General features: G+C 41.7%; 1 protein-coding gene across 1 annotated transcript in view; it reads left to right on the forward strand.

Moving 5' to 3' along the window:
- Positions 1 to 25,607, forward strand: part of LOC106579688 (zinc finger CCHC domain-containing protein 2) — a 76,364-nt gene that overhangs the window by 36,765 nt on the left and 13,992 nt on the right. The window contains exons 4-7 of the mRNA XM_014159820.2: positions 7,852 to 7,923; positions 8,206 to 8,306; positions 12,550 to 12,653; positions 17,515 to 17,586. Coding sequence (XP_014015295.2) covers positions 7,852 to 7,923; positions 8,206 to 8,306; positions 12,550 to 12,653; positions 17,515 to 17,586 — 349 coding nt within the window. The remainder of the gene's footprint in view (positions 1 to 7,851; positions 7,924 to 8,205; positions 8,307 to 12,549; positions 12,654 to 17,514; positions 17,587 to 25,607) is intronic.

Raw genomic sequence — 25,607 nt, forward strand, 5'->3', positions numbered from 1 at the left:
TGAGTTTTTGTCACAACACGGCTCATGGGAAGTGACAAAGAGCTCTTATAGGACCAGGGCACAAATAATAATATAATAATAATAATAATAATAATCATATAATAATAATATAATAATAATATAATAATAATAATATAATCATATAATAATAATATAATAATAATATAATACTAATAATATAATACTAATAATAATATAATAATAATAATATAATAATAATATAATAATAATAATATAATAATAATAATAATATAATAATAATAATAATATAATAATAATAATATAATAATAATAATAATATAATAATAATAATATAATAATAATAATATAATCATATAATAATAATATAATAATAATAATATAATCATATAATAATAATATAATAATAATATAATACTAATAATATAATACTAATAATAATATAATAATAATAATATAATAATAATATAATAATAATAATATAATAATAATAATAATATAATAATAATAATAATATAATAATAATAATATAATAATAATAATAATATAATAATAATAATATAATAATAATAATATAATCATATAATAATAATATAATAATAATATAATACTAATAATATAATACTAATAATAATATAATAATAATAATATAATAATAATATAATAATAATAATATAATAATAATAATAATATAATAATAATAATAATATAATAATAATAATATAATAATAATAATAATATAATAATAATATAATAATAATAATAATATAATAATAATAATAATATAATCATATAATAATAATATAATAATAATAATATAATAATAATAATATAATAATAATAATAATATAATCATATAATAATAATATAATAATAATAATATAATAATAATATAATAATAATAATATAATAATAATAATATAATAATAATATAATAATAATAATATAATAATAATAATAATATAATAATAATATAATAATATAATAATAATATAATAATATAATAATAATAATATAATAATAATAATAATATAATAATAATATAATAATAATAATATAATAATAATAATAATATAATAATAATAATATAATAATAATAATATAATAATAATATAATAATAATATAATAATAATAATAATATAATAATAATATAATAATAATAATATAATAATAATAATAATAATATAATAATAATATAATAATAATATAATAATAATAATATAATAATAATAATATAATAATATAATAATATAATAATAATAATATAATAATAATATAATAATAATAATATAATAATAATAATATAATAATAATAATATAATAATAATATAATAATAATATAATAATAATAATATAATAATAATAATATAATAATAATATAATAATAATATAATAATAATAATATAATAATAATAATAATATAATAATAATAATATAATAATAATATAATAATAATAATATAATAATAATAATAATATAATAATAATATAATAGAAATCTGGCAGTGGCTTCTGATTAAATACAATTTTCACAGAACCGCTTGTTGCAATTTCGATGAGTCTCTCTTGTTCAGATATCGGTAAGTGGACTGGAGGCAGGGCATGAAAGGGATAACGAATCCAGTTGTTTGTGTCGTTCATTTCGGGAAAGTACCTGCATAATTGCCCACCCAACTCACTCAGGTGCTTCGCTATATCACATTTGACATGGTCCATAAGCTTGGGTTCATTTGCACACAAAAAATCCTACAATGATGGAAAGACCTGTGTGTTGTCCTTGTTCATGCCGACAGAGAAGAGCTCCAACTTCTTAATCATAGCCTTAATTTTGTCGCACACATTGAATATATTTGCGGAGTGTCCCTGTAATCCTAGATTCAGATCATTCAGGCGTGAAAAAACATCACCCAGATAGGCCAGTCGTGTGAGAAACTCGTCATCATGCAAGAGGTCAGACAAGCTCGTCTCTCAATAAAAAAAAACGTGTCAGTACTTTGCCCCTTGATAACCAGCACACTTCTGTATGTTGTAAAACCGTTACATTGTCGCTTCCCATATCATTGCATTAAGCAGAAAATACATGAGAGTTCAGGGGCCTTGCTTTAACAAAGTTAACCATTTTCACTGTAGTGTCCAAAATGTCTTTCAAGTTGTCAGGCATTCCCTAGGCCGCAAGAGCCTCTCGGTGGTTGCTGCAGTGGACACAAGTGGCGTCAGGAGCAACTGCTTGCACTCGTGTTACCACTCCACTATGTCTCCCTGTCATGGCTTTTGCGCCATCAGTACAGATACCAACACATCTTGACCAACAAAGTCCATTTGATGTCACAAAGCTGTGAAGTACTTTAAAAATATCCTCTCCTGTTGTCCTGGTTTCCAGTGGTTTGCAGAAGAGGATGTCTTCCTTAATTGAACCCTCATAAACGTAACGGACATATACCAGGAGCTGTGCCAGGCCCGCCACGTCTGTTGACTCATCCAGCTGTTGACTCATCCAACGCATAGAATTCACTGGCTTGTATGGGAAGCAGTAATTGTTTCAAATTATCTCTTGCCGTGTCACTGATGCGTCGTGAAACAGTGTTGTTTGATGAAGGCATTGTCTGTATAGTTTTATTGGCCTTTTCCCCCAGCATTGTCCCAGCCAAATCCGCGGCAGCAGGAAGAGTTAAGTCCTCCACAACAGTATGGGGCTTGCCTGTTCTAGCCACTCAGTAGCTCACCATATAAGACTCTTCTAGCCCCCTTCTTATTAATGGTATCTGTTGCTTTTATACGTCTTACTACTCGAAAGTCTTCTTAATTCTCGCTCCAAACTCCCGTGGCTTATTTTTCAAATTGGCATGTTTTGTTTCTAAATGTCTGCGCAAGAGTGAAGGTTTCCGCGAGAGAGTAACGGTTAATGTGATTGGATGTTCATTATTTGACTAGGCTACCTGTATTTGACATTGTGTTGTTATTTCGCTGAACACTAGATGGTTTCATTTTATTTTTGGCAGTGAAACGAGGCTACTCAGGCGAGAAAAAAACCTCACCCAAATGTATAGTCCCGTTGGCAAATATAAATGTACTGTTTGAAAATGTGAATTACATTTTTATTTGGCGTACCCCCCGATGGCATTGCGCCTACCCCAGTTTGGGAATAGCTGCTCCAGAGGCCTTGTCAATAGGTTTAGCCGTCATGGTTTAAAGGGTTAATGGGCCTAGTACACTCAGAGCTTTTTGATACCGAACACATTCCCAAGTCCACGTCTAGTAGTCGTCTAGCTGACTTTCGTCCCTTGACAACTTCGTATCACGTCTTCCCAGAGAAGACAGTCCGCTAACACGAGGCTTATGTAAATGTCTATCTCTGTCCATCCCTGTCATTTAGGAGCACACAAAGACATTTAGAAGCACACAAAGACATTTAGAAGCACACAAAGACATTTAGGAGCACACAAAGACATTTAGGAGCACACAAAGCCATTTAGGAGCACACAAAGCCATTTAGGAGCACACAAAGACATTTAGGAGCACACAAAGACATTTAGGAGCACACACATACATTTTGCAACACAGAAAGACATTTAGGAGCACACAAAGATATTTAAGAGCACACAAAGACATTTAAGAGCACACAAAGACATTTAAGAGCACACAAAGACATTTAGGAGCACACAAAGACATTTAGCAGCACACAAAGTCATTTAGGAGCACACAAAGACTTTTAGGAGCACACAAAGTCATTTAGGAGCACACACATACATTTTGCAGCACACAAAGACATTTAGGAGCACACAAAGACATTTGAGAGCACAATGAAAGTATTTGAGGAAGTGTGTTTTTATTATAAGAAATAACAAAAAGTTAATGAGTAAAAGTTTTTTTGGGGTGTTCCATGCTCTGTAAAGTACAGCGTACCCTCAAATATCTGAGTCACTTGGGTGACCTTACCGTGGTAACGGTGGGATTGTCTCTGTCTGTCTCTCGAGATGAGATTGCCTGACATCCCTTTGCTAGTAGCAGTTGAACAAACTCAAACTAACGTTGAACAACAACCTAGCGTGTGAAGAGAAGATGTAAATAGCCAAGAAACACGAGGACAAAGTCACACTTTAATAGACTTTTGGGTAAATTCGACCAACTTCTATGCCTGTGCGTTTCTAAAAATGAATCTTTCAGCATATCAGTCACAGTGCGCCCCAGGTTTTATGGGACTCTACCTGGCTCTTTGAATAGAAATAAGAAATCATTCATATTTCTATGGTTATTTGTGTACTGTAGCTACCAGCAATTAAACAAATCGGCAGAAATACTTAGAAAATAGCTACGGCAGAATTGCTGAAAATCACTTTTTCAGTTCACACATCTATTTTTAAATTTTTAGGAGTATATGCAAGTAAAATGGTTGTAGAGCCCTGAAATGTAAACACAGAGACAATGAAGGAGCGTCATGCTCTCTCCTTCCTCCGCAGCGCACATTAATCACACCGCCCACAGGTCCCGGGAGGTGGGACAGACCGCAGATGCTTTGTGACTGACAGGCATCTGTCCTATCAAAATGTATATCGTTCATTCTAGCGGGAGAGGGCTAACTTGGCTAACTAGCGTTGCCAAGTTCATTTAAGTGGGAAAAGTAACCTTCTGAGAAATGAGTCTGTAATCGTCTGTTTAGCCAACATCCGGCGCTAGTGAAAAACACTAGTTCACCTTGTACTCCGCCACCGGGCACAAGGCTGCAAGCAGTTGCTAAATGACCACAGATGTTGTTCTTGGGGGGGAGAGGAATGGAGAAAGAGAGAGAGAGAGAGAGAGAGAGAGAGATCTAGGCCTACTATACTAGTACTACACAGGTGAGTATTGCCAGACTGCCATTGTGAGTCATTCCCCGTCTCCATCTATTTATCCTGGGTCACTTAGTTAGTCCTCCTGCTTAGTGCAGTAGCACAAGGAGATTCTCTTGTTATAGGTCTGTCTGTCTGTCACTCTTCCTTCAGACAGTTAGCCTAGATATAAATTGCTGTCCTTAGCCCTCTGTAGCTTCCTCTAGCCTAAACCCCTGCTGTCAGAAAGGACATCTCTATGGCTGGCCGGGCCTCTGTGTTTTGGACTGTTTGATCATGTGACCTACAGTGGGGGAAAAAAGTATTTGATCCCCTGCTGATATTGTGCGTTTGCCCACTTACAAAGAAATTATCAGTCTATAATTTTAATAGTAGGTTTATTTGAACAGTGAGAGACAGAATAACAACAAAAAAATCCAGAAAAACGCATGTCAAAAATGTTAGAAAATTATTTGCATTTTAATGAGGGAAATAAGTATTTGACCCCTCTGCAAAACATGACTTAGTACTTGGTGGCAAAACCCTTGTTGGCAATCACAGAGGTCAGACGTTTCTTGTAGTTGGCCACCAGGTTTGCACACATCTCAGGAGGGATTTTGTCCCACTCCTCTTTTGCAGATCTTCTCCAAGTCATTAAGGTTTCGAGGCTGACATTTTGCAACTCGAACCTTCAGCTCCCTCCACAGATTTTCTATGGGATTAAGGTCTGGAGACTGGCTAGGCCACTCCAGGACCTTAATGTGCTTCTTCTTGAGCCACTCCTTTGTTGCCTTGGCCGTGTGTTTTGGGTCATTGTCATGCTGGAATACTCATCCACGACCCATTTTCAATGCCCTGGCTGAGGGAAGAAGGTTCTCACCCAAGATTTGACGGTACATGGCCCCGTCCATCGTCCCTTTGATGCGGTGAAGTTGTCCTGTCCCCTTAGCAGAAAAACACCCCCAAAGCATAATGTTTCCACATCCATGTTTGACGGTGGGGATGGTGTTCTTGGGGTCATAGGCAGCATTCCTCCTCCTCCAAACACGGCGAGTTGAGTTGATGTCAAAGAGCTCCATTTTGGTCTCATCTGACCACACCATTTTCACCCAGTTGTCCTCTGAATCATTCAGATGTTCATTGGCAAACTTCAGACGGGCATGTATATGTGTATTCTTGAGCAGGGGGACCTTGCGGGCGCTGCAGGATTTCAGTCCTTCACGGCGTAGTGTGTTACCAATTGTTTTCTTGGTGACTATGGTCCCAGCTGCCTTGAGATCATTGACAAGATCCTCCTGTGTAGTTCTGGGCTGATTCCTCACCGTTCTCATGATCATTGCAACTCCACGAGGTGAGATCTTGCATGGAGCCCCAGGCCGAGGGATATTGACAGTTCTTTTGTGTTTCTTCCATTTGCGAATAATCGCACCAAATGTTGTCACCTTCTCACCAAGCTGCTTGGCGATGGTCTTGTAGCCCATTCCAGCCTTTTGTAGGTCTACAATCTTGTCCCTGACATCCTTGGAGAGCTCTTTGGTCTTGGCCATGTTGGAGAGTTTGGAATCTGATTGATTGATTGCTTCTGTGGACAGATGTCTTTTTTACAGGTAACAAGCTGCGGTTAGGAGCACTCCCTTTAAGAGTGTGCTCCTAATCTCAGCTCGTTACCTGTATAAAAGACACCTGGGAGCCAGAAATCTTTCTGATTGAGAGGGGGTCAAATACTTATTTCCCTCATTAAAATGCAAATCAATTTATACAATTTCTGACATGCGTTTTTCTGGATATTTTTGTTGTTATTCTGTCTCTCACTGTTCAAATAAACCTACCATTAAAATTATAGACTGATCCTTTCTTTGTCAGTGAGCAAACGTACAAAATCAGCAGGGGATCAAATACTTTTTCCCCCCACTGTAATGACTCAGTCAGATCCGGTTGTAGTAGGCCAACTAACTGTTGAAGAAAAGTCCCTGAAACTCTCCCAAGAATACCATCGTAAGTCCAAGTCATTAGGTTGGGAAAGGAGAAAACCGCGGGGCTGTACAAAAACACAAACAAGACTTTTACAACCTCGGGGCTAAACACAAACAATACTTTTACAACCGCGGGACTAAACACAAACAATATTTTTCTAAAGATCTGATCAAACCAAACAGTTTTCACAGCAGGGCAGACTAAAGAGCTTTTGTAGTGTCGTGTTGTAGCGCTTGGCTGACATAATTCTTTATTATTGTCTTCTCGGGATAATCTTGATAATCTCTATTACCACCAATGGTGTATAAGCAGCAAAGCCAAGATGGTAGATTTGTAAATGTTGTTTGTTTGAGGAAAAACATTCCCATGGTGGTATTTTTCTTTCCCCTTCTTACGATGTCCTTACCCAATGCATCTTTGTCCTTACCCAATGTGTCTTTGTCCTTACCCAATGCGTCTTTGTCCTTACCCAATGCATCTTTGTCCTTACCCAATGCATCTTTGTCCTTACCCAATGCGTCTTTGTCCTTACCCAATGCATCTTTGTCCTTACCCAATGCATCTTTGTCCTTACCCAATGCATCTTTGTCCTTACCCAATGCATCTTTGTCCTTACCCAATGCATCTTTGTCCTTACCCAATGTGTCTTTGTCCTTACCCAATGCATCTTTGTACTTACCCAATGTGTCTTTGTCCCTACCCAATGTGTCTTTGTCCCTACCCAATGTGTCTTTGTCCTTACCCAATGTGTCTTTGTCCTTACCCAATGTGTCTTTGTCCTTACCCAATGCATCTTTGTCCTTACCCAATGTGTCTTTGTCCTTACCCAATGTGTCTTTGTACTTACCCAATGCATCTTTGTACTTACCCAATGTGTCTTTGTCCTTACCCAATGTGTCTTTGTACTTACCCAATGCATCTTTGTACTTACCCAATGCATCTTTGTCCTTACCCAATGTGTCTTTGTCCTTACCCAATGCATCTTTGTCCTTACCCAATGTGTCTTTGTCCTTACCCAATGTTCCCTTCAATATCTGGTAACGTTAATTGACATCCCTTGGATGACAGTGTAACATTTGATCTTGTCTTTCAGGTGAAGTGGTCTGACTCCTCATCCAACAATGTCAGGAAAACACAGCTTGAACTGGAGGGCTTCTTGTTGAAGGTATTTACACTAGCTAGGTTTTATAAACGCTGCAAACTGCCAGCTATCCGTATTAACGTGCCAAATTGACTGAATTGAAATGGAATTGACCCCAAGTTCCCTGCATAGTATTTACTGGATGTTCACCCACTGATTATAAGCCGGGATAATGAACTAACGTTATGAGTTCATGAACCTAATGAATTGAATGAACTGTTAAGGACATCTCCTAGCTCTTGTTGTAAAGGTATTTGTTTGAATGGTGCTGTACATGACTTGTTAAAACTTGATCCTGTCATGCAGCTCCCCAAGGAGCAGTCCACAGAGTCGTTTGAGAAGGGCATCCTCCGGCTGCTCAAACAGGGAGACAAGTACGAGAGCAGGGGAGTGGAGAGGAACCTCAAGTGAGTTCTGCTTAGCCCCCTAACTGATTGACTGATTGGATGATTGATTGGTTGATAGATTTATGAATTGATTGGTTGATTGATTGGGAAAATATATGCACTAAGTCGTACAATCCCGGGGACCCTGGGGATATGGGGATAACATTTTAAAGTGATTTCATTTATTTCCAATGATGTCCACAAAGGCCTTCACTAGAGCCCATTAGATGAGACTAGAACCCATTAGATAACAGACTAGAGCCCATTAGATAACAGATTAGAGCCCATTAGATAAGACTAGAGCCCATTAGATAACAGACTAGAGCCCATTAGATAACAGACTAGAGCCCATTAGATAAGACTAGAGCCCATTAGATAACAGACTAGAGCCCATTAGATAAGACTAGAGCCCATTAGATAACAGACTAGAGCCCATTAGATAACAGACTAGAGCCCATTAGATAACAGACTAGAGCCCATTAGATAACAGACTAAAGCCCATTAGATAAGACTAGAGCCCATTAGATAAGACTAGAGCCCATTAGATAAGACTAGAGCCCATTAGATAACAGACTAGAACCCATTAGATAACAGAGTAGAGCCCATTAGATAACAGAGTAGAGCCCATTAGATAACAGACTAGAGCCCATTAGATAAGACTAGAGCCCATTAGATAAGACTAGAGCCCATTAGATAAGACTAGAGCCCATTAGATAACAGACTAGAGCCCATTAGATAACAGAGTAGAGCCCATTAGATAACAGATTAGAGCCCATTTGATAACAGACTAGAACCCATTAGATAACAGATTAGAGCCCATTAGATAACAGACTAGAACCCATTAGATAACAGACTAGAACCCATTAGATAACAGACTAGAACCCATTAGATAACAGAGTAGAGCCCATTAGATAACAGATTAGAGCCCATTTGATAACAGACTAGAACCCATTAGATAACAGATTAGAGCCCATTAGATAACAGACTAGAACCCATTAGATAACAGACTAGAACCCATTAGATAACAGACTAGAACCCATTAGATAACAGATTAGAGCCCATTAGATAACAGACTAGAACCCATTAGTTAACAGACTAGAACCCATTAGATAACAGACTAGAGCCCATTAGATAAGACTAGAGCCCATTAGATAACAGACTAGAACCCATTAGATAACAGACTAGAGCCCATTAGATAACAGAGTAGAGCCCATTAGATAACAGACTAGAACCCATTAGATAACAGACTAGAGCCCATTAGATAACAGATTAGAGCCCATTAGATAACAGACTACTGGCTTACAGTATCCACTGACTGACTGAGTCGGTGTGTGTGTTTGTTTGTTAGAGGTGTGTGCGTGTGTCTGTGCATGCGTACTTTACTGTACTCTGATCAGGTGTCAGTCCTCTGACCAAGTGTCAGTCCTCTGAACAGGTGTCTGTCCTCTGACCAGGTGTCAGTCCTCTGACCAAGTGTCAGTCCTCTGACCAGGTGACAGTCCTCTGACCAGGTGTCAGTCCTCTGACCAGGTGACAGTCCTCTGACCAGGTGTCAGTCCTCTGACCAGGTGTCAGTCCTCTGACCAGGTGTCAGTCCTGAGTAAAAGACTCTTTCTCCCTTTCGAAAAGGATGGAGCCTTTTGCATTAAAAGTTGACCTTTTCAAATTTGTTTTCCAATTACATTAAACGGATTTATTCCGTGCTAATAGGGCATGTGATGGCATTGCAGAGTTCAGAAACTATAATGCATATGGTATTCCTGATGTGAGAGAACAAACCACTTTCAAAAAGAACTCGAGTTTTGTGCCTTATGCTAATTTGACTCCTTCTGTACTCACCTACAGTAAGTAGGCAGATAGAAAATGATTTGGCTAAATTGGCCCGCAATACCCCTAAACAAGCAGCTAATCTCAGTCATGTTGAACAAAATGCTTTGAAGGAACTGAAAGACAATCTAGATATTGTAGGGAACAATATAGGAGTGAGGTCTATGCTCAACTCTCTGGTACCTCTCCGTTACAACCCCACGGACAGAATACAAAAGGATATAGATAGCTTCATTGATAACGCTCTTTCACAGGGTTGGATAACGGAAATGAAGAAGGACTGTGTTGTATTGACTGTACGCTTGTTTATTCCATGTGTAACTCTGTTGTTGTTTGTGTCGCACTGCTTTGCTTTATCTTGGCCAGGTCGCAGTTGTAAATGAGAACTTGTTCTCAACTGGCCTACCTGGTTAAATAAAAAAGACACACTACCACTTTGTGCTATATTTTGCCATTTACGTTGAAACATATCATTTTATCTCAATAAGCATCTAGGGTATTTATTCATTTAACTCGTCAAGTCAGTTAAGAACAAATTCTTATTTTCAATAACAGCCTAGGAACAGTGGGTTAACTGCCTTGTTCAGGGGCAGAACGAAATATTTTTTTTGTTGTCAGCTCGGGGATTCGATCTTGCAACTTTTCAGGTTATTAGCCCAATGCTCTAACCACTAGGCTACCTGCTGGTATAAATAGGAGCTATGTGGCAATGGTCAGGTCACTATGGAGGAAGACGGCAGCTTGACGTAGAAACATCAGTCACATGTCCGCATCCTGTACAATGGATTAAATGAGCAATAAGAAATCAACCTCTGCCTTTGTTGTTGTTGAGTGTCCCATCTCCTTTTTTTACCTCCATTTAGTCCTTTTGGAAGTTTTTCTTGGTAAGTCATTCTGGGGATTTTTGTCCTTGTTGTTATGCACCCCTCCTTTCCTTTGTTTGCTGAAGCAAAAAGGCCCACCTGAACTCTGTACTGTATGTACTGTACAGGACTTACTCTCTTGGTTACTGTGAGGGGGGGGTGTCTTGTTGTGAGGACAACAGTGCCCCCTCCTGGAAACCACTTCTAGTCAGTTTCGTTTTTCTGGAAAATGAAAGCTTCAAGTGCCAATAACTCTGCTAATAGATAACAAAAAAAAAAAAAAACACACAAGTTTAAAGCATTTATCTTTTTGCAATGTAGGCCTATTCAAGAGCAATTCGATGTTTAGGTGATGATTGGATGAAATGAATGGCACAGTGTACCTGGTCAGTGAAGTATTCACATTCACACTTGGGTTTCACATCCAAAGTACACGGCCACTTCTCGTCAGTCAGCTGGGTAAGGCCATTGTTCCTTCCAGCAGGGCACTAGGCAGGCAGCATATTGATGGAACTAGACAACTAGGCTACAGATGAAACACAGCCCTACTAGTACACTTTCAGCCACTAGCTAACATCAATCCAGCATTTGTTTGATCAGATGTCCTTATTACACTGATATTGCAAAGTTAACAGAATGTTTACTCTGGTGTGCTTCTACTTGAAAGCAAATAGAAGAGGTGAGATTATTTCCGTTTGACCTTTGGGATTCCGCCGTGTTGCCTCGGCAAGTTTTATCTCTCACAATCCGGTTCTAGATCCAATATTACCTTCAGCGAATGAAGATATAAGTCAAACTAAGGAGTGGATTTTCAGAAGTGGAATGGATCCTGGTGAAACGGAGCAGAGCCCCTATTCATAAAGAGTGCTGATCTAGGATAATTTCTTCACACATTTTAGTCATTTAGCAGACGTTCTTATCCACAGCGACTTACAAATCAAAAATTGTATTGGTCACATACACGTGTTTAGCAGATATTATTGCCGTGTGTAGCGAAAACGCTTGCCATAACATTTTCTGGGATAACAATGTAAGAAATGATACATTTAAAAAAAAAAATGAAATACTGCAAAGTTTCCTAAGAACTAGATGCGAGGCAGCCCTCTCTGTCGGTGCCAACTACATGAGCAATTAAGGCTAAGTACCTTTGCTCAAGAGAACATCAACAGATATCTCCCCTTAGGGGATTCATACCAGCTAACATCACTCTCATTACATTTACGTCATTTAGCAGACGCTCTTATCCAGAGCGACTTACAGTAGTGAATGCATACATTTCATTTCATGCATTTTTTTTTTTTTTTGTACTGGCCCCCCGTGGGAATCAAACCCACAACCCTGGCGTTGCAAACACCATGCTCTACCAACTGAGCCACACGGGAAGACCAGAGCTCGTTATGATGTAGAAGACCTACTCCTACTTTGAGACTCTTTAGGAATACCGGGCCAGAGTTTCCTGTTAACACTCCAGCCTACTTCCCTTTTTACCCCACACAGTGAGTTTAGCTCTTAGGTCCTAGACTAACTTTGGTGTTTTATACTTACACACCCCTTTTTTTTTTTGTTCTTGCCAGGGAGAAGTTTCTGTCGGCTCCACAAGCTTTCCGACAGACAAGGAAGGTCTGTGGCTTCTTCCTGTCTGAGTCCTCCTCTTCCTCCTCCTGCAGCTGCAGCAGATGTAAGTGCTGTGTGTGTGTGTGTGTGTGTGTGTGTGTGTGTGTGTGTGTGTGTGTGTGTGTGTGTGTGTGTGTGTGTGTGTGTGTGTGTGTGTGTGTTTGAACGTGTCTGCTCTTAATGCATACCCTCATAATAACATGCCATGTGTGGAGGCAGCAGGTTGCCTTGCGGTTAAGAGCATTGGGCCAGTAACCGAAAGATTGAGCAAGGCACTTAACCCTAATTGCTCCTGTTAGTCGCTCTGGATAAGAGCGTCTGCTAAATGACTCACATGTACAAATGTTAAGGTGGGCTCTAGGCCTAGTGTATGTGTGTCTACGCCCATGACTCACCCACAGCTCCCTACGCCCTTCCTCGAAGCAGAGCTGATGTCTCGTTGACACCCATTTGAGGTGAGCGGTCCTGAGCGCGGAGCCCTAGCAGGCCCAACAACGGGCCAGTCAGTTCAGAGGTGGAGCTACGTCAGCCTAACTCAGCCTCGTCACAACCCTGCTCTAATCCACCTCTATTTACCCAATGGATATCAATCCACCTCTATTTACCCAATGGATATCAATCCACCTCTATTTACCCAATGGCTATCAATCCACCTCTATTTACCCAATGGATATCAATCCACCTCTATTTACCCAATGGATATCAATCCACCTCTATTTACCCAATGGCTATCACTTCACCTCTATTTACCCAATGGATATCAATCCACCTCTATTTACCCAATGGCTATCAATCCACCTCTATTTACCCAATGGATATCAATCCACCTCTATTTACCCAATGGCTATCACTTCACCTCTATTTACCCAATAGATATCAATCCACCTCTATTTACCCAATGGATATCAATCCACCTCTATTTACCCAATGGCTATCAATCCACCTCTATTTACCCAATGGATATCAATCCACCTCTATTTACCCAATGGCTATCAATCCACCTCTATTTACCCAATGGCTATCAATTCACCTCTATTTACCCAATGGATATCAATCCACCTCTATTTACCCAATGGCTATCAAGCCACCTCTACTTACCCATCCTCTCTCTCTACGGGCCACACTCTATGCAAGCATCCCAAATGGCAACCTATTCCCTATATAGTGCACTACTTTTGACCAGAGTATGACTTTATATAGGGAATAGGGTGCCATTTGGGATGCAGCCTATTGCATATTCTCAGTCAGAGGAAATCTGAATATTCTGATGCAATACATTAGATAAATGTGAAATGAATATTGCAAATATATATTGCTTTATTTTTTCACTGCAGGGTCAGTTAGCTCGTTTGGTTAGAGCATTGTGCTAATAATGCAAAGGTTGGGGGTTTGAAACCCGTACTGACCAGTCATTTTTTGGGGCTCCTGAGTGGTGCAGAGGTCTAAGGCTCAGTGCTAGAGACGTTACTACAGACACCCTGGTTCAAATCCAGGCTGTATCACAACCCTCTGTGATTGGGAGTCCCATAGGGCGGCGCACATTTGGCCCAGCGTTGTCTGGGTTTGGCCGGTATAGGCCGTCATTGTAAATAAGTATTTGTTCTTAACTGACTTGCATAGTTAAATAAAAAATATATTTTATGTGAAGAAATCATTTAGCCTACTAGATCTGACACTTACAGCGATATCCAGTCAGCATGTTTTTCTTGCCATACCATTAGATCACTGGAGGTTGGTGGCACCTTAATTGGGGAAGACGGGCTCGTGGTAATGTCTGGAGCGGAATCAGTGGAATGGTATCAAATACATCCAACCCCTGTTTTCCATGTGTTTGATTCCATTCCATTTGCTCTGTTCCGGCCATTACCATGAGCCGTCCTCCCCTCAGCAGCCTCCATTGGATCAGAGGACGTGTTCAAGCTTTTAATGTACCTCAGTTTGACGCAAAATGAATGAAGATGGTGAGATATCTCCCCTTTTGGTTAATCCTGTGAATGTCAGTCTCTTTACCCCTTCCCCCCTTTTGTGTTTCCTCTGTTTATAAACCCTGCAATTTCTAGAACATCCTTTGAGCTGATAAATCTTTTATAGTGCTGTAAAAATGGATTAGGAGCAAATGTTCCATGTCCCCGGACCTTCCAGAGCTTGGTCTTGGCCTCGGGACTTTTCATAATGCATTTGACAGATTGCTTATAAAAAAGTCAAATGTTGCCTACTGTAGTAGATGTCTTACTGCGATGAAACCACTGTTTATAAGGGATACATCATGATGCATCATGGGGAAACCACTGTTTATAAGGGATACATCATGATGCATCATGGGGAAACCACTGTTTATAAGGGATACATCATGATGCATCATGGGGAAACCACTGTTTATAAGGGATATAGTGAGGGAAAAAAGTATTTGATCCCCTGCTGATTTTGTACGTTTGCCCACTGACAAAGAAATTATCAGTCTATAATTGTAATGGTAGGTTTATTTGAACAGTGAGGGACAAAATAGCAACAAAAAAATCCAGAAAAACACATTATTTGCATTTTAATGAGGGAAATAAGTATTTGACCCCTCTGCAAAACATGACTTAGTACTTGGTGGAAAAACGCTTTTTGGCAATCACAGAGGTCAGACGTTTCTTGTAGTTGGCCACCAGGTTTGCACACATCTCAGGAGGGATTTTGTCCCACTCCTCTTTTGCAGATCTTCTCCAAGTCAGTAAGGTTTCAAGGCTGACGTTTGGCAACTCGAACCTTCAGCTCCCTCCACAGATTTTCTATGGGATTAAGGTCTGGAGACTGGCTAGGCCACTCCAGGACCTTAATGTGCTTCTTCTTGAGCCACTCCTTGGTTGCCTTGGCCGTGTGTTTTGGGTCGTTGTCATGCTGGAATACCTAACCACGACCCATTTTCCATGCCCTGGCTGAGGGAAGGAGGTTCTCACCCAAGATTTGACGGTACATGGCCCCGTCCATCGTCTCTTTGATGCGGTGAAGTTGTCCTGTCCCCTTAGCAGAAAAACACCCCCAAAGCATAATGTTTCCACCTCCATGTTTGACGGTGGGGATGGTGTTCTTGGGGTCATAGGCAGCATTCCTCCTCCTCCAAACACAGCGAGTTGAGTTGATGCCAAAGAGCTCCATTTTGGTCTCATCTGACCACACCATTTTCACCCAGTTGTCCTCTGAATCATTCAGATGTTCATTGGCAAACTTCAGACGGGCATGTATATGTGTTTTCTTGAGCAGGGGGACATTGCAGGCGCTGCAGGATTTCAGTCCTTCACGGCGTTGTGTGTTACCAATTGTTTTCTTGGTGACTATGGTCCCAGCTGCATTGAGATCATTGACAAGATCCTCCCGTGTAGTTCTTGGCTGATTCCTCACCGTTCTCATGATCATTGCAACTCCACGAGGTGAGATCTTGCATGGAACCCCAGGCCGATGGATATTGACAGTTCTTTTGTGTTTCTTCCATTTGCGAATAATCGCACCAACTGTTGTCACCTTCTCACCAAGCTGCTTGGCGATGGTCTTGTAGCCCATTCCAGCCTTGTGTAGGTCTACAATCTTGTCCCTGACATCCTTGGAGAGCTCTTTGGTCTTGGCCATGGTGGAATCTGATTGATTGCTTCTGTGGACATGTGTCTTTTATACAGGTAACAAGCTGAGATTAGGAGCACTCCCTTTAAGAGTGTGCTCCTAATCTCAGCTCGTTACCTGTATAAAAGACACCTGGGAGCCAGAAATCTTTCTGATTGATAGGGGGTCAAATACTTATTTCCCTCATTAAAATGCAAATCAATTTATAACAATTTTGACATGCGTTTTTCTGGATTTTTGTTGTTGTTATTCTGTCTCTCACTGTTCAAATAAACCTACCATTAAAGTTATAGACTGATCATTTCTTTGTCAGTGGGCAAACGTACAAAATCAGCAGGGGATCAAATACTTTTTTCCCTCACTGTACATCATGATGCATCATGGGAAACCACTGTTTATAAGGGATACATCATGATGCATCATGGGAAACCACTGTTTATAAGGGATACATCATGATGCATCATGGGAAACCACTGTTTATAAGGGATACATCATGATGCATCATGGGAAACCACTGTTTATAAGGGATACATCATGATGCATCATGAAGCAGCTTGGGACATCAGAGACATCAAACTGACTTGTAGTGCACTATATATGGAATAGGGTCCCATTTAGGACACAGACACACCTCAACCTGTTTGCCCAGCCCTACCTGAGAGACAGGTGACAGCCCTACCTGAGAGACAGGTGATGGTGGAGGGTGACAGCCGAGGGCAGACAACCTGGGGGTTTGTGTGTCCAACACCTTCCACCTGAGCCCTGTCCTCCTCCCTGAGCCCTGTCCTCCTCCCTGAGCCCTGTCCTCCTCCCTGAGCCCTGTCCTCCTCCCTGAGCCCTGTCCTCCTTCCTGAGCCCTGTCCTCCTCCCTGAGCCCTGTCCTCCTCCCTGAGCCCTGTCCTCCCTCCTGTGGGTTCCCTGGGAGGTGTTGAGTGATCCACACACGTCTGAGTGATCAAAGGGCCAGGTGGTGAAGTGGAGGGACACAGGTCAGATCAGGTGTGCCTCTGTGGCTAACAGCAGTGTTTCCCCTCCCCGTGGCGGCGGCTTGTCTGACTTGGTGCGTCATTATACTAGTTCACCTGACACCAATAACAGTTTTCCTCTGGGCAAGTCATTATGGGGTATTTTGAGGTGGAATTAGATTGAGAGTGTGGGCACGTTCAACATTGCAGCCGACTTCAAAGGAAAGTCGAGACTACAAATCACCTTGCATCATAAATAACTGCTCCATGTTATTTGTAGATCAGTCTGTCACAATTTACCCATGATGCATCAATGTTTTGATGCTCTCAAACACAGCCTGTGTCTGTGGCTCTCACCAGGTAACCCTGCAGCCCTGGGGAAGCCCGACAAGGAGGACGGTTCAGAGGCATCCAGCCAAGAGGAAGTTGTGTGTAAGTAACCCCCACCCAATCCGGTTCACCCCCCAGTACAGTCCACCCTACTCATTCCAACATGGTTACCCCCCAACACAGTCCATCCTACACCTTACCCATTCCTACATGGTTACCCCGCAACACAGTCCATCCTACACCTTACCCATTCCAACATGGTTACCCCCCAACACAGTCCACCCTACTCATTCCAACATGGTCACCCCCCAACACAGTCCACCCTACCCATTCCTACATGGTTACCCCCCAACACAGTCCATCCTACACCTTACCCATTCCAACATGGTTACCCCCCAACACAGTCCATCCTACACCTTACCCATTCCAACATGGTTACCCCCCAACACAGTCCATCCTACACCTTACCCATTCCAACATGGTTACCCCCCAACACAGTCCATCCTACACCTTACCCATTCCAACATGGTTACCCCCCAATACAGTCCATCCTACACCCTACTCATTCCAACATGGTTACCCCCCAGTACAGTCCACCCTACACCCTACTCATTCCAACAAGGTCACCCCCCAATACAGTCCACCCTACACCCTACTCATTCCAACATGGTTACCCCCCAACACAGTCCACCCTACTCATTCCAACATGGTCACCCCCCAACACAGTCCACCCTACACCCTACTCATTCCTACATGGTTACCCCCCAACACAGTCTACCCTACTCATTCCAACATGGTTACCCCCCAAAACAGTCCACCCTACTCATTCCAACATGGTTACCCCCCAACACAGTCCACCCTACTCATTCCAACATGGTCACCCCCCAACACAGTCCACCCTACTCATTCCAACATGGTTACCCCCCAATACAGTCCACCCTACACCCTACTCATTCCTACATGGTTACCCCCCAACACAGTCCACCCTACTCATTCCAACATGGTTACCCCCCAATACAGTCCACCCTACACCCTACTCATTCCTACATGGTTACCCCCCAACACAGTCCACCCTACTCATTCCAACATGGTCACCCCCCCAACACAGTCCACCCTACACCCTACTAATTCCAACATGGTTACCCCCCAACACAGTCCATCCTACTCATTCCAACATGGTTACCCCCCAACACAGTCCACCCTACTCATTCCAACATGGTTACCCCCCAACACAGTCCATCCTACTCATTCCAACATGGTTACCCCCCCAACACAGTCCACCCTACACCCTACTCATTCCAACATGGTTACCCCCCAACACAGTCCACCCTACTCATTCCAACATGGTTACCCCCCAATACAGTCCACCCTACACCCTACTCATTCCAACATAGTCACCCCCCAACACAGTCCACCCTACTCATTCCTACATGGTTACCCCCCAACACAGTCCACCCTACTCATTCCTACATGGTTACCCCCCAACACAGTCCACCCTACACCCTACTCATTCCAACATGGTTACCCCCCAACACAATCCATCCTACTCATTCCAACATGGTTACCCCCCAACACAGTCCACCCTACACCCTACTCATTCCAACAAGGTCACCCCCAACACAGTCCACCCTACACCCTACTCATTCCAACATGGTTACCCCCCAACACAGTCCACCCTACTCATTCCTATATGGTCACCCCCAACACAGTCCACCCTACACCCTACTCATTCCTACATGGTCACCCCCCAATACAGTCCACCCTACTCATTCCTACATGGTTACCCCCCAACACAGTCCACCCTACTCATTCCAACATGGTTACCCCCCAACACAGTCCACCCTACACCGTACTCATTCCAACATGGTTACCCCCCAACACAGTCCACCCTACTCATTCCAACATGGTCACCCCCAACACAGTCCACCCTACACCCTACTCATTCCAACATAGTCACCCCCCAATACAGTCCACCCTACTCATTCCAACATGGTTACCCCCCAATACAGTCCACCCTACACCCTACTCATTCCAACATGGTTACCCCCCAATACAGTCCACCCTACACCCTACTCATTCCAACATGGTTACCCCCCAATACAGTCCACCCTACACCCTACTAATTCCAACATGGTCACCCCCCAACACAGTCCACCCTACCCATTCCAACATGGTCACCCCCCAACACAGTCCACCCTACTCCCTACTCATTCCTACATGGTTACCCCCCAATACAGTCCACCCTACTCATTCCAACATGGTTACCCCCCAATACAGTCCACCCTACACCCTACTCATTCCAACATGGTTACCCCCCAATACAGTCCACCCTACACCCTACTAATTCCAACATGGTTACCCCCCAATACAGTCTACCCTACACCCTACTCATTCCAACATGGTCACCCCCCAACACAGTCCACCCTACCCATTCCAACATGGTCACCCCCCAACACAGTCCACCCTACTCCCTACTCATTCCTACATGGTTACCCCCCAATACAGTCCACCCTACACCCTACTCATTCCAACATGGTTACCCCCCAATACAGTCCACCCTACACCCTACTAATTCCAACATGGTTACCCCCCAATACAGTCCACCCTACACCCTACTCATTCCAACATGGTTACCCCCCAATACAGTCTACCCTACCCATTCCAACATGGTCACCCCCCAACACAGTCCACCCTACACCCTACTAATTCCAACATGGTCACCCCCCAACACAGTCCACCCTACCCATTCCAACATGGTCACCCCCCAACACAGTCCACCCTACTCCCTACTCATTCCTACATGGTTACCCCCCCCAACACAGTCCACCCTACACCCTACTCATTCCTTCATGGTCACCCCCCAGTACAGTTCACCCTACATTTAGTTCTCACTAGGGGGGTGCACAGGGCATGAGATGAAGTACTGTACTCCAGCAGGCTAAGAAGTAGCGCTACATCGCTAACTCCAACTCTCCTGTCGATTTTGGAAAGCCTGAGCTGTCGCTCTCTCTTTCTATCTCTCTCTCTCTCTGACTCTCTCTCTCTGTGTTTCTGTCTCTTTCTATCTCTCTCTGTCGTTCTCTCTCTCTGTGTCTCTGTTTCTTTCTATCTCTCTCTCTGTCTCTGGCTGTCTCTCTCTCTCTCTGTCTCTGGCTGTCTCTCTCTCTCTGTGTCTCTGTCTCTTTCTATCTCTCTCTCTCTCTGTGTCTCTGGCTGTCTCTCTCTGTGTCTCTGTTTCTTTCTATCTCTCTCTGTCGTTCTCTCTCTCTGTGTCTCTGTTTCTTTCTATCTCTCTCTGTCGTTCTCTCTCTGTGTCTCTGTTTCTTTCTATCTCTCTCTCTCTCTATCTCTCTGACTCTCTCTCTCTGTGTCTCTGTTTCTTTCTATCTCTCTCTGTCGTTCTCTCTCTCTGTGTCTCTGTTTCTTTCTATCTCTCTCTCTCTCTCTGTCTCTGGCTGTCTCTCTCTCTCTGTTTCTTTCTATCTCTCTCTCTTTCGCTCTCTCTCTGACTCTGTGTTTCTGTCTCTTTCTATCTCTCTCTGTCATTCTCTCTCTTTCTCTCTCTGTGTCTCTGTCGCTTTCTATCTCTCTCTCTGTCGTTCTCTCTCTCTCTTTGTGTCTCTGTCTCTTTATATATCTCTCTGTCTCTCTCGATGTCTCTCTCTGTCTATCTGATTCTCTCTTTCGCTGTCGCTCTCTCTCTTTCGCTCTCTCCCTTTGTGTCTCTGTCTCTCTCTGTCTCTCTCTGTCTCTCTCTCTTGTCTCTCTCTCTCTCTCTGTCTCTCCCTCTGTATCTCTTGGTCTCTCTCTCAATTCAGTATTTTATTACATTTTTATTTATTTAATCTTTATTTAATTAATTCAAAGGGCTTTATTGGATTCTCTCTTTCTCTCTCTGACTGTATGATTCTCTCTCTCTCTGACTCTGATTCTTTCTCTCTGACTCTCTGATTCTCTCTCTCTGACTCTCTGATTCTCTCTCTGACTCTCTGATTCTCTCTCTCTCTGATTCTCTCTCTCTCTGATTCTCTCTGACTCTGATTCTCTCTCTGACTCTCTGATTCTCTCTCTGACTCTCTGATTCTCTCTCTCTCTGATTCTCTCTCTCTCTGATTCTCTCTGACTCTGATTCTCTCTTTCTCTCTTTCTCTCTGACTCTGATTCTCTCTCTCTGACTCTCTGATTCTTTCTCTCTGACTCTCTGATTCTCTCTCTGATTCTCTCTCTCTCTGATTCTCTCTCTCTCTGATTCTCTCTGACTCTGATTCTCTCTTTCTCTCTTTCTCTCTGACTCTGATTCTCTCTCTCTGACTCTCTGATTCTTTCTCTCTGACTCTCTGATTCTCTCTCTGATTCTCTCTCTCTCTGATTCTCTCTCTCTCTGATTCTCTCTGACTCTGATTCTCTCTTTCTCTCTTTCTCTCTGACTCTGATTCTCTCTCTCTGACTCTCTGATTCTCTCTCTCTGACTCTCTGATTCTCTCTCTCTGACTCTCTGATTCTCTCTCTCTGACTCTCTGATTCTCTCTCTCTCTGACTCTCTGATTCTCTCTGCCTGTGTTAAAAGAATATAGACATTTCAAATGTTACATGATTGGCTCTGTCTTTCTCTCTCCGACTCTTTCTTTCTCTCTCTGACTCTCTGATTCTCTCTTTCTGACTCTGTTCCTTGCATTTTGAGGCTATATATTGCCCGTCGTCCATGCTCTGGGCTCGCAGGCTAATCACAGCCCTGGGATGCTAATGTTAGCCCCTGTGGTGCTGCGGTATAGCCTTTGGACCGGGTAGCAGTAGACAGAATTTGGACCGGGTAGCAGTAGGCACTAGACAGAACCCATTAATTACATTGCTGATGATAGGTAGAGTACAGTACTATGTCCTCTTATGGGAGTATTGTACTAGGCAGCAGGCACAGAGGGAAAAATGGATGGAGGGAGCGAGAGAAAGAGAAGGAGGGAGAGAGGGTTAGGAATGAAGGCCTTGAGGATAGCAGCAAAAGAGGGGTTGGGGGGGCACACAACGCAAATAGTCCGGGTAGCCATTTTATTACCTGTTCAGGAGTCTTATGGCTTGGAGGTAAAAACTGTTGAGAAGCTTTTTTGTCCTAGACTTGGCACTCCGGTATAGAGGTCGACAGATTAATCGGAATGGCCGATTAATTAGGGCCGATTTCAAGTTTTCATGACAATCGGAAATGGGTATTTTTGGACACCGATTTGGCCGATTTAATTTTTTTTTAAATATCTTTATTTAACTAGGCAGGTCAGTTAAAACCTCTTGGGGCTATGTGGGACGCTAGCGTGCCACCCGTGGTGCACCCTATCAACAGCAGGTGCATTTCAAGAGCGGCAAATTTGAAACCAAATAAATGTCAAAATTCAAATTTTTCAAACATACAACTATCTTACACCCTTTGAAAGATAAACATCTCCTTAATCTAACCACGTTGTCCGATTTCAAAAAGGTTTTACGGCGAAAGCATAAAGTTAGATTATGTTAGGAGAGTACATTGACAATAGCTGTGTGTAATGTTTTGTCAATTCAAAGACAGGGTCACCAAAACCATAAAACCAGCTAAAATGATGCACTAACCTTTTACAATCTCCATCAGATGACACTCCTAGGACATTATGTTAGACAATGCATGCATTTTTAGTTCTGTCAAGTTCATATTTATATCCAAAAACAGCGTTTTACTATGGCATTGATGTTGAGGAAATCGTTTCCCTCCAATAACCGGCAGTCAAGTCAGCACCACAAATTAAATAATTAAAATTAGAAAACATTGGTAAAATATTATATTGTCATTTAAAGAATTATAGATTTACATCTCTTGAACGCAATCAACTTGCCAGATTTAAAAATAACCTTACTGGGAAATCACACTTTGCAATAATCTGAGCACTGCGCCCAGAAAAATATGCTTCGCTATACAGACAAACGGCCATGTTGGAGAGATCTAAAATCGAAAATACTATGTAAATAATCCATTACCTTTGATTCTCTTCATCAGATGTCACTTCCCGGAATCCCAGGTCCATAACGAATGTAGTTTTGTTCAAAAAAGCTCATCATTTATATCCAAAAAGATCCGTGTTGTTAGCACATGATCTAAGCCAGCCGGACTTCTCGTCATGAACGAGGGGAAAAAATATATTTACGTTCGTTCAAACATGTCAAACGTTGTATAGCATAAATCATTAGGGCCTTTTTTAACCAGAACATGAATAATATTCAAGGTGGACGAATGCATTCTCTTTTAAAACGTTTTGGAACGAGGGTACCCAACATGACCTCGCACGCCAGAGTCTAATCGGCCATCACCGTTCCAAGGCTCTTGTTCGGTCAGATCTCATAGTAGAAGATTCAAAACACTTTGTAAAGGCTGGTGACATCTAGTGGAAGCAATAGGAAGTGCCAAAACATTAATCAGCCCCTGTGTGTTTCAATGGCATAGGCTTAAAGGTAATTCAACACATCAGGTATCCACTTCCTGTCAGAAAATGTCTCAGGGTTTTGCCTGCCAAATGAGTTCTGTTATACTCACAGACACCATTCAAACAGTTTTAGAAACTTTAGGGTGTTTTCTATCCATATATAATAAGTATATGCATATTCTAGTTACTGGGTAGGATTAGTAACCAGATTAAATCGGGTACGTTTTTTTTATCCAGCCGTGAAAATACTGCCCCCTAGCCCCAACAGGTTAAGAACACATTCTTATTTTCAATGACGGCCTAGGAACGGTGGGTTAACTGCCTTGTTCAGGGGCAGAACGACAGATTTTTACCTTGTCAGTTCGGGGATTCGTTTTTGCAATCTTCCGGTTACTAGTCCAACGCTCTAACCACCTGCCTTACTTTGCACTCCACGAGGAGCCTGCGTGACAGGCTGACTACGTGTTACGCGAGGGCAGCAAGAAGCCAAGGTAAGTTGCTAGCTAGCATTAAACTTATAAAAATCAATCAAGCTTCACATAATCACTAGTTAACTACACATGGTTGATGATATTACTAGTTTATCTAGCGTGTCCTGCGTTGCATATAATCGATGCGGTGCCTGTCAATTTCTCATCGAATCACAGCCTACTTCGCCAAACGTGTGATGATTTAGCACTGTCGTTGCACCAAACCTAACCATAAACATCAATGCCTTTCTTTAAAATCAATACACAAGTATATATTTTTAAACCTGCATATTTAGTTAATATTGCCTGCTAACATTAATTTCTTATAATTAGGGAAATTGTGTCACTTCTCTTGCGTTCCGTGCAAGCAGTCAGGGTATATGCAGCAGTTTGGGCCGCCTGGCTCGTTGTGAACTGTGTGAAGTCCATTTATTCCTAACAAAGACCGTAATTAATTTGCCAGAATTGTAAATAATTATGACATAACATTGATGGTTGTGCAATGTAACAGCAATATTTAGACTTAGGGATGCCACCCATTAGATAAAATATGGAACGGTTCTGTATTTTATCTAACGGGTGGCATCTCTAAGTCTAAATATTGATCGTTTCCGGATTCGACCATATTAATGACCAAAGGCTCGTATTCCTGTGTGTTATTATGTTATAATTAAGTCAATGATTTGATAGAGCAGTCTGACTGAGCGATGGTAGGCAGCAGCAGGCTCGTAAGCATTCATTCAAACAGCACTTTCGTGCGTTTGCCAGCAGCTCTTCGCAATGCTTCAAGCATTGCGCTGTTTATGACTTCAAGCCTATCAACTCCCGAGATTAGGCTGGTGTAACCGATGTGAAATGGCTAGCTAGTTAGCGGGGTGCGCACTAATAGCGTTTCAAACGTTACTCGCTCTGAGACCTTGAAGTAGTTGTTCCCCTTGCTCTGCAAGGGCCGCGGCTTTTGTGGAGCGATAGGTAACGATGCTTCGAGGGTGGCTGATGTTGATGTGTTCCTGGTTTGAGCCCAGGTAGGGGCGAGGAGAGGGATGGAAGCTATACTGTTACTCTGGCAATACTAAAATGCCTATAAGAACATCCAAAAGTCAAAGGTATATGAAATACAAATGGTATAGAGAGAAATAGTCCTATAATAACCTCAACCTAAAACTTCTTACCTGGGAATATTGAAGACTCATGTTAAAAGGAACCACCAGCTTTC

The sequence above is a fragment of the Salmo salar genome, chromosome ssa19, assembly GCF_905237065.1.
Source record: "Salmo salar chromosome ssa19, Ssal_v3.1, whole genome shotgun sequence".
NCBI lineage: Eukaryota > Metazoa > Chordata > Actinopteri > Salmoniformes > Salmonidae > Salmo > Salmo salar.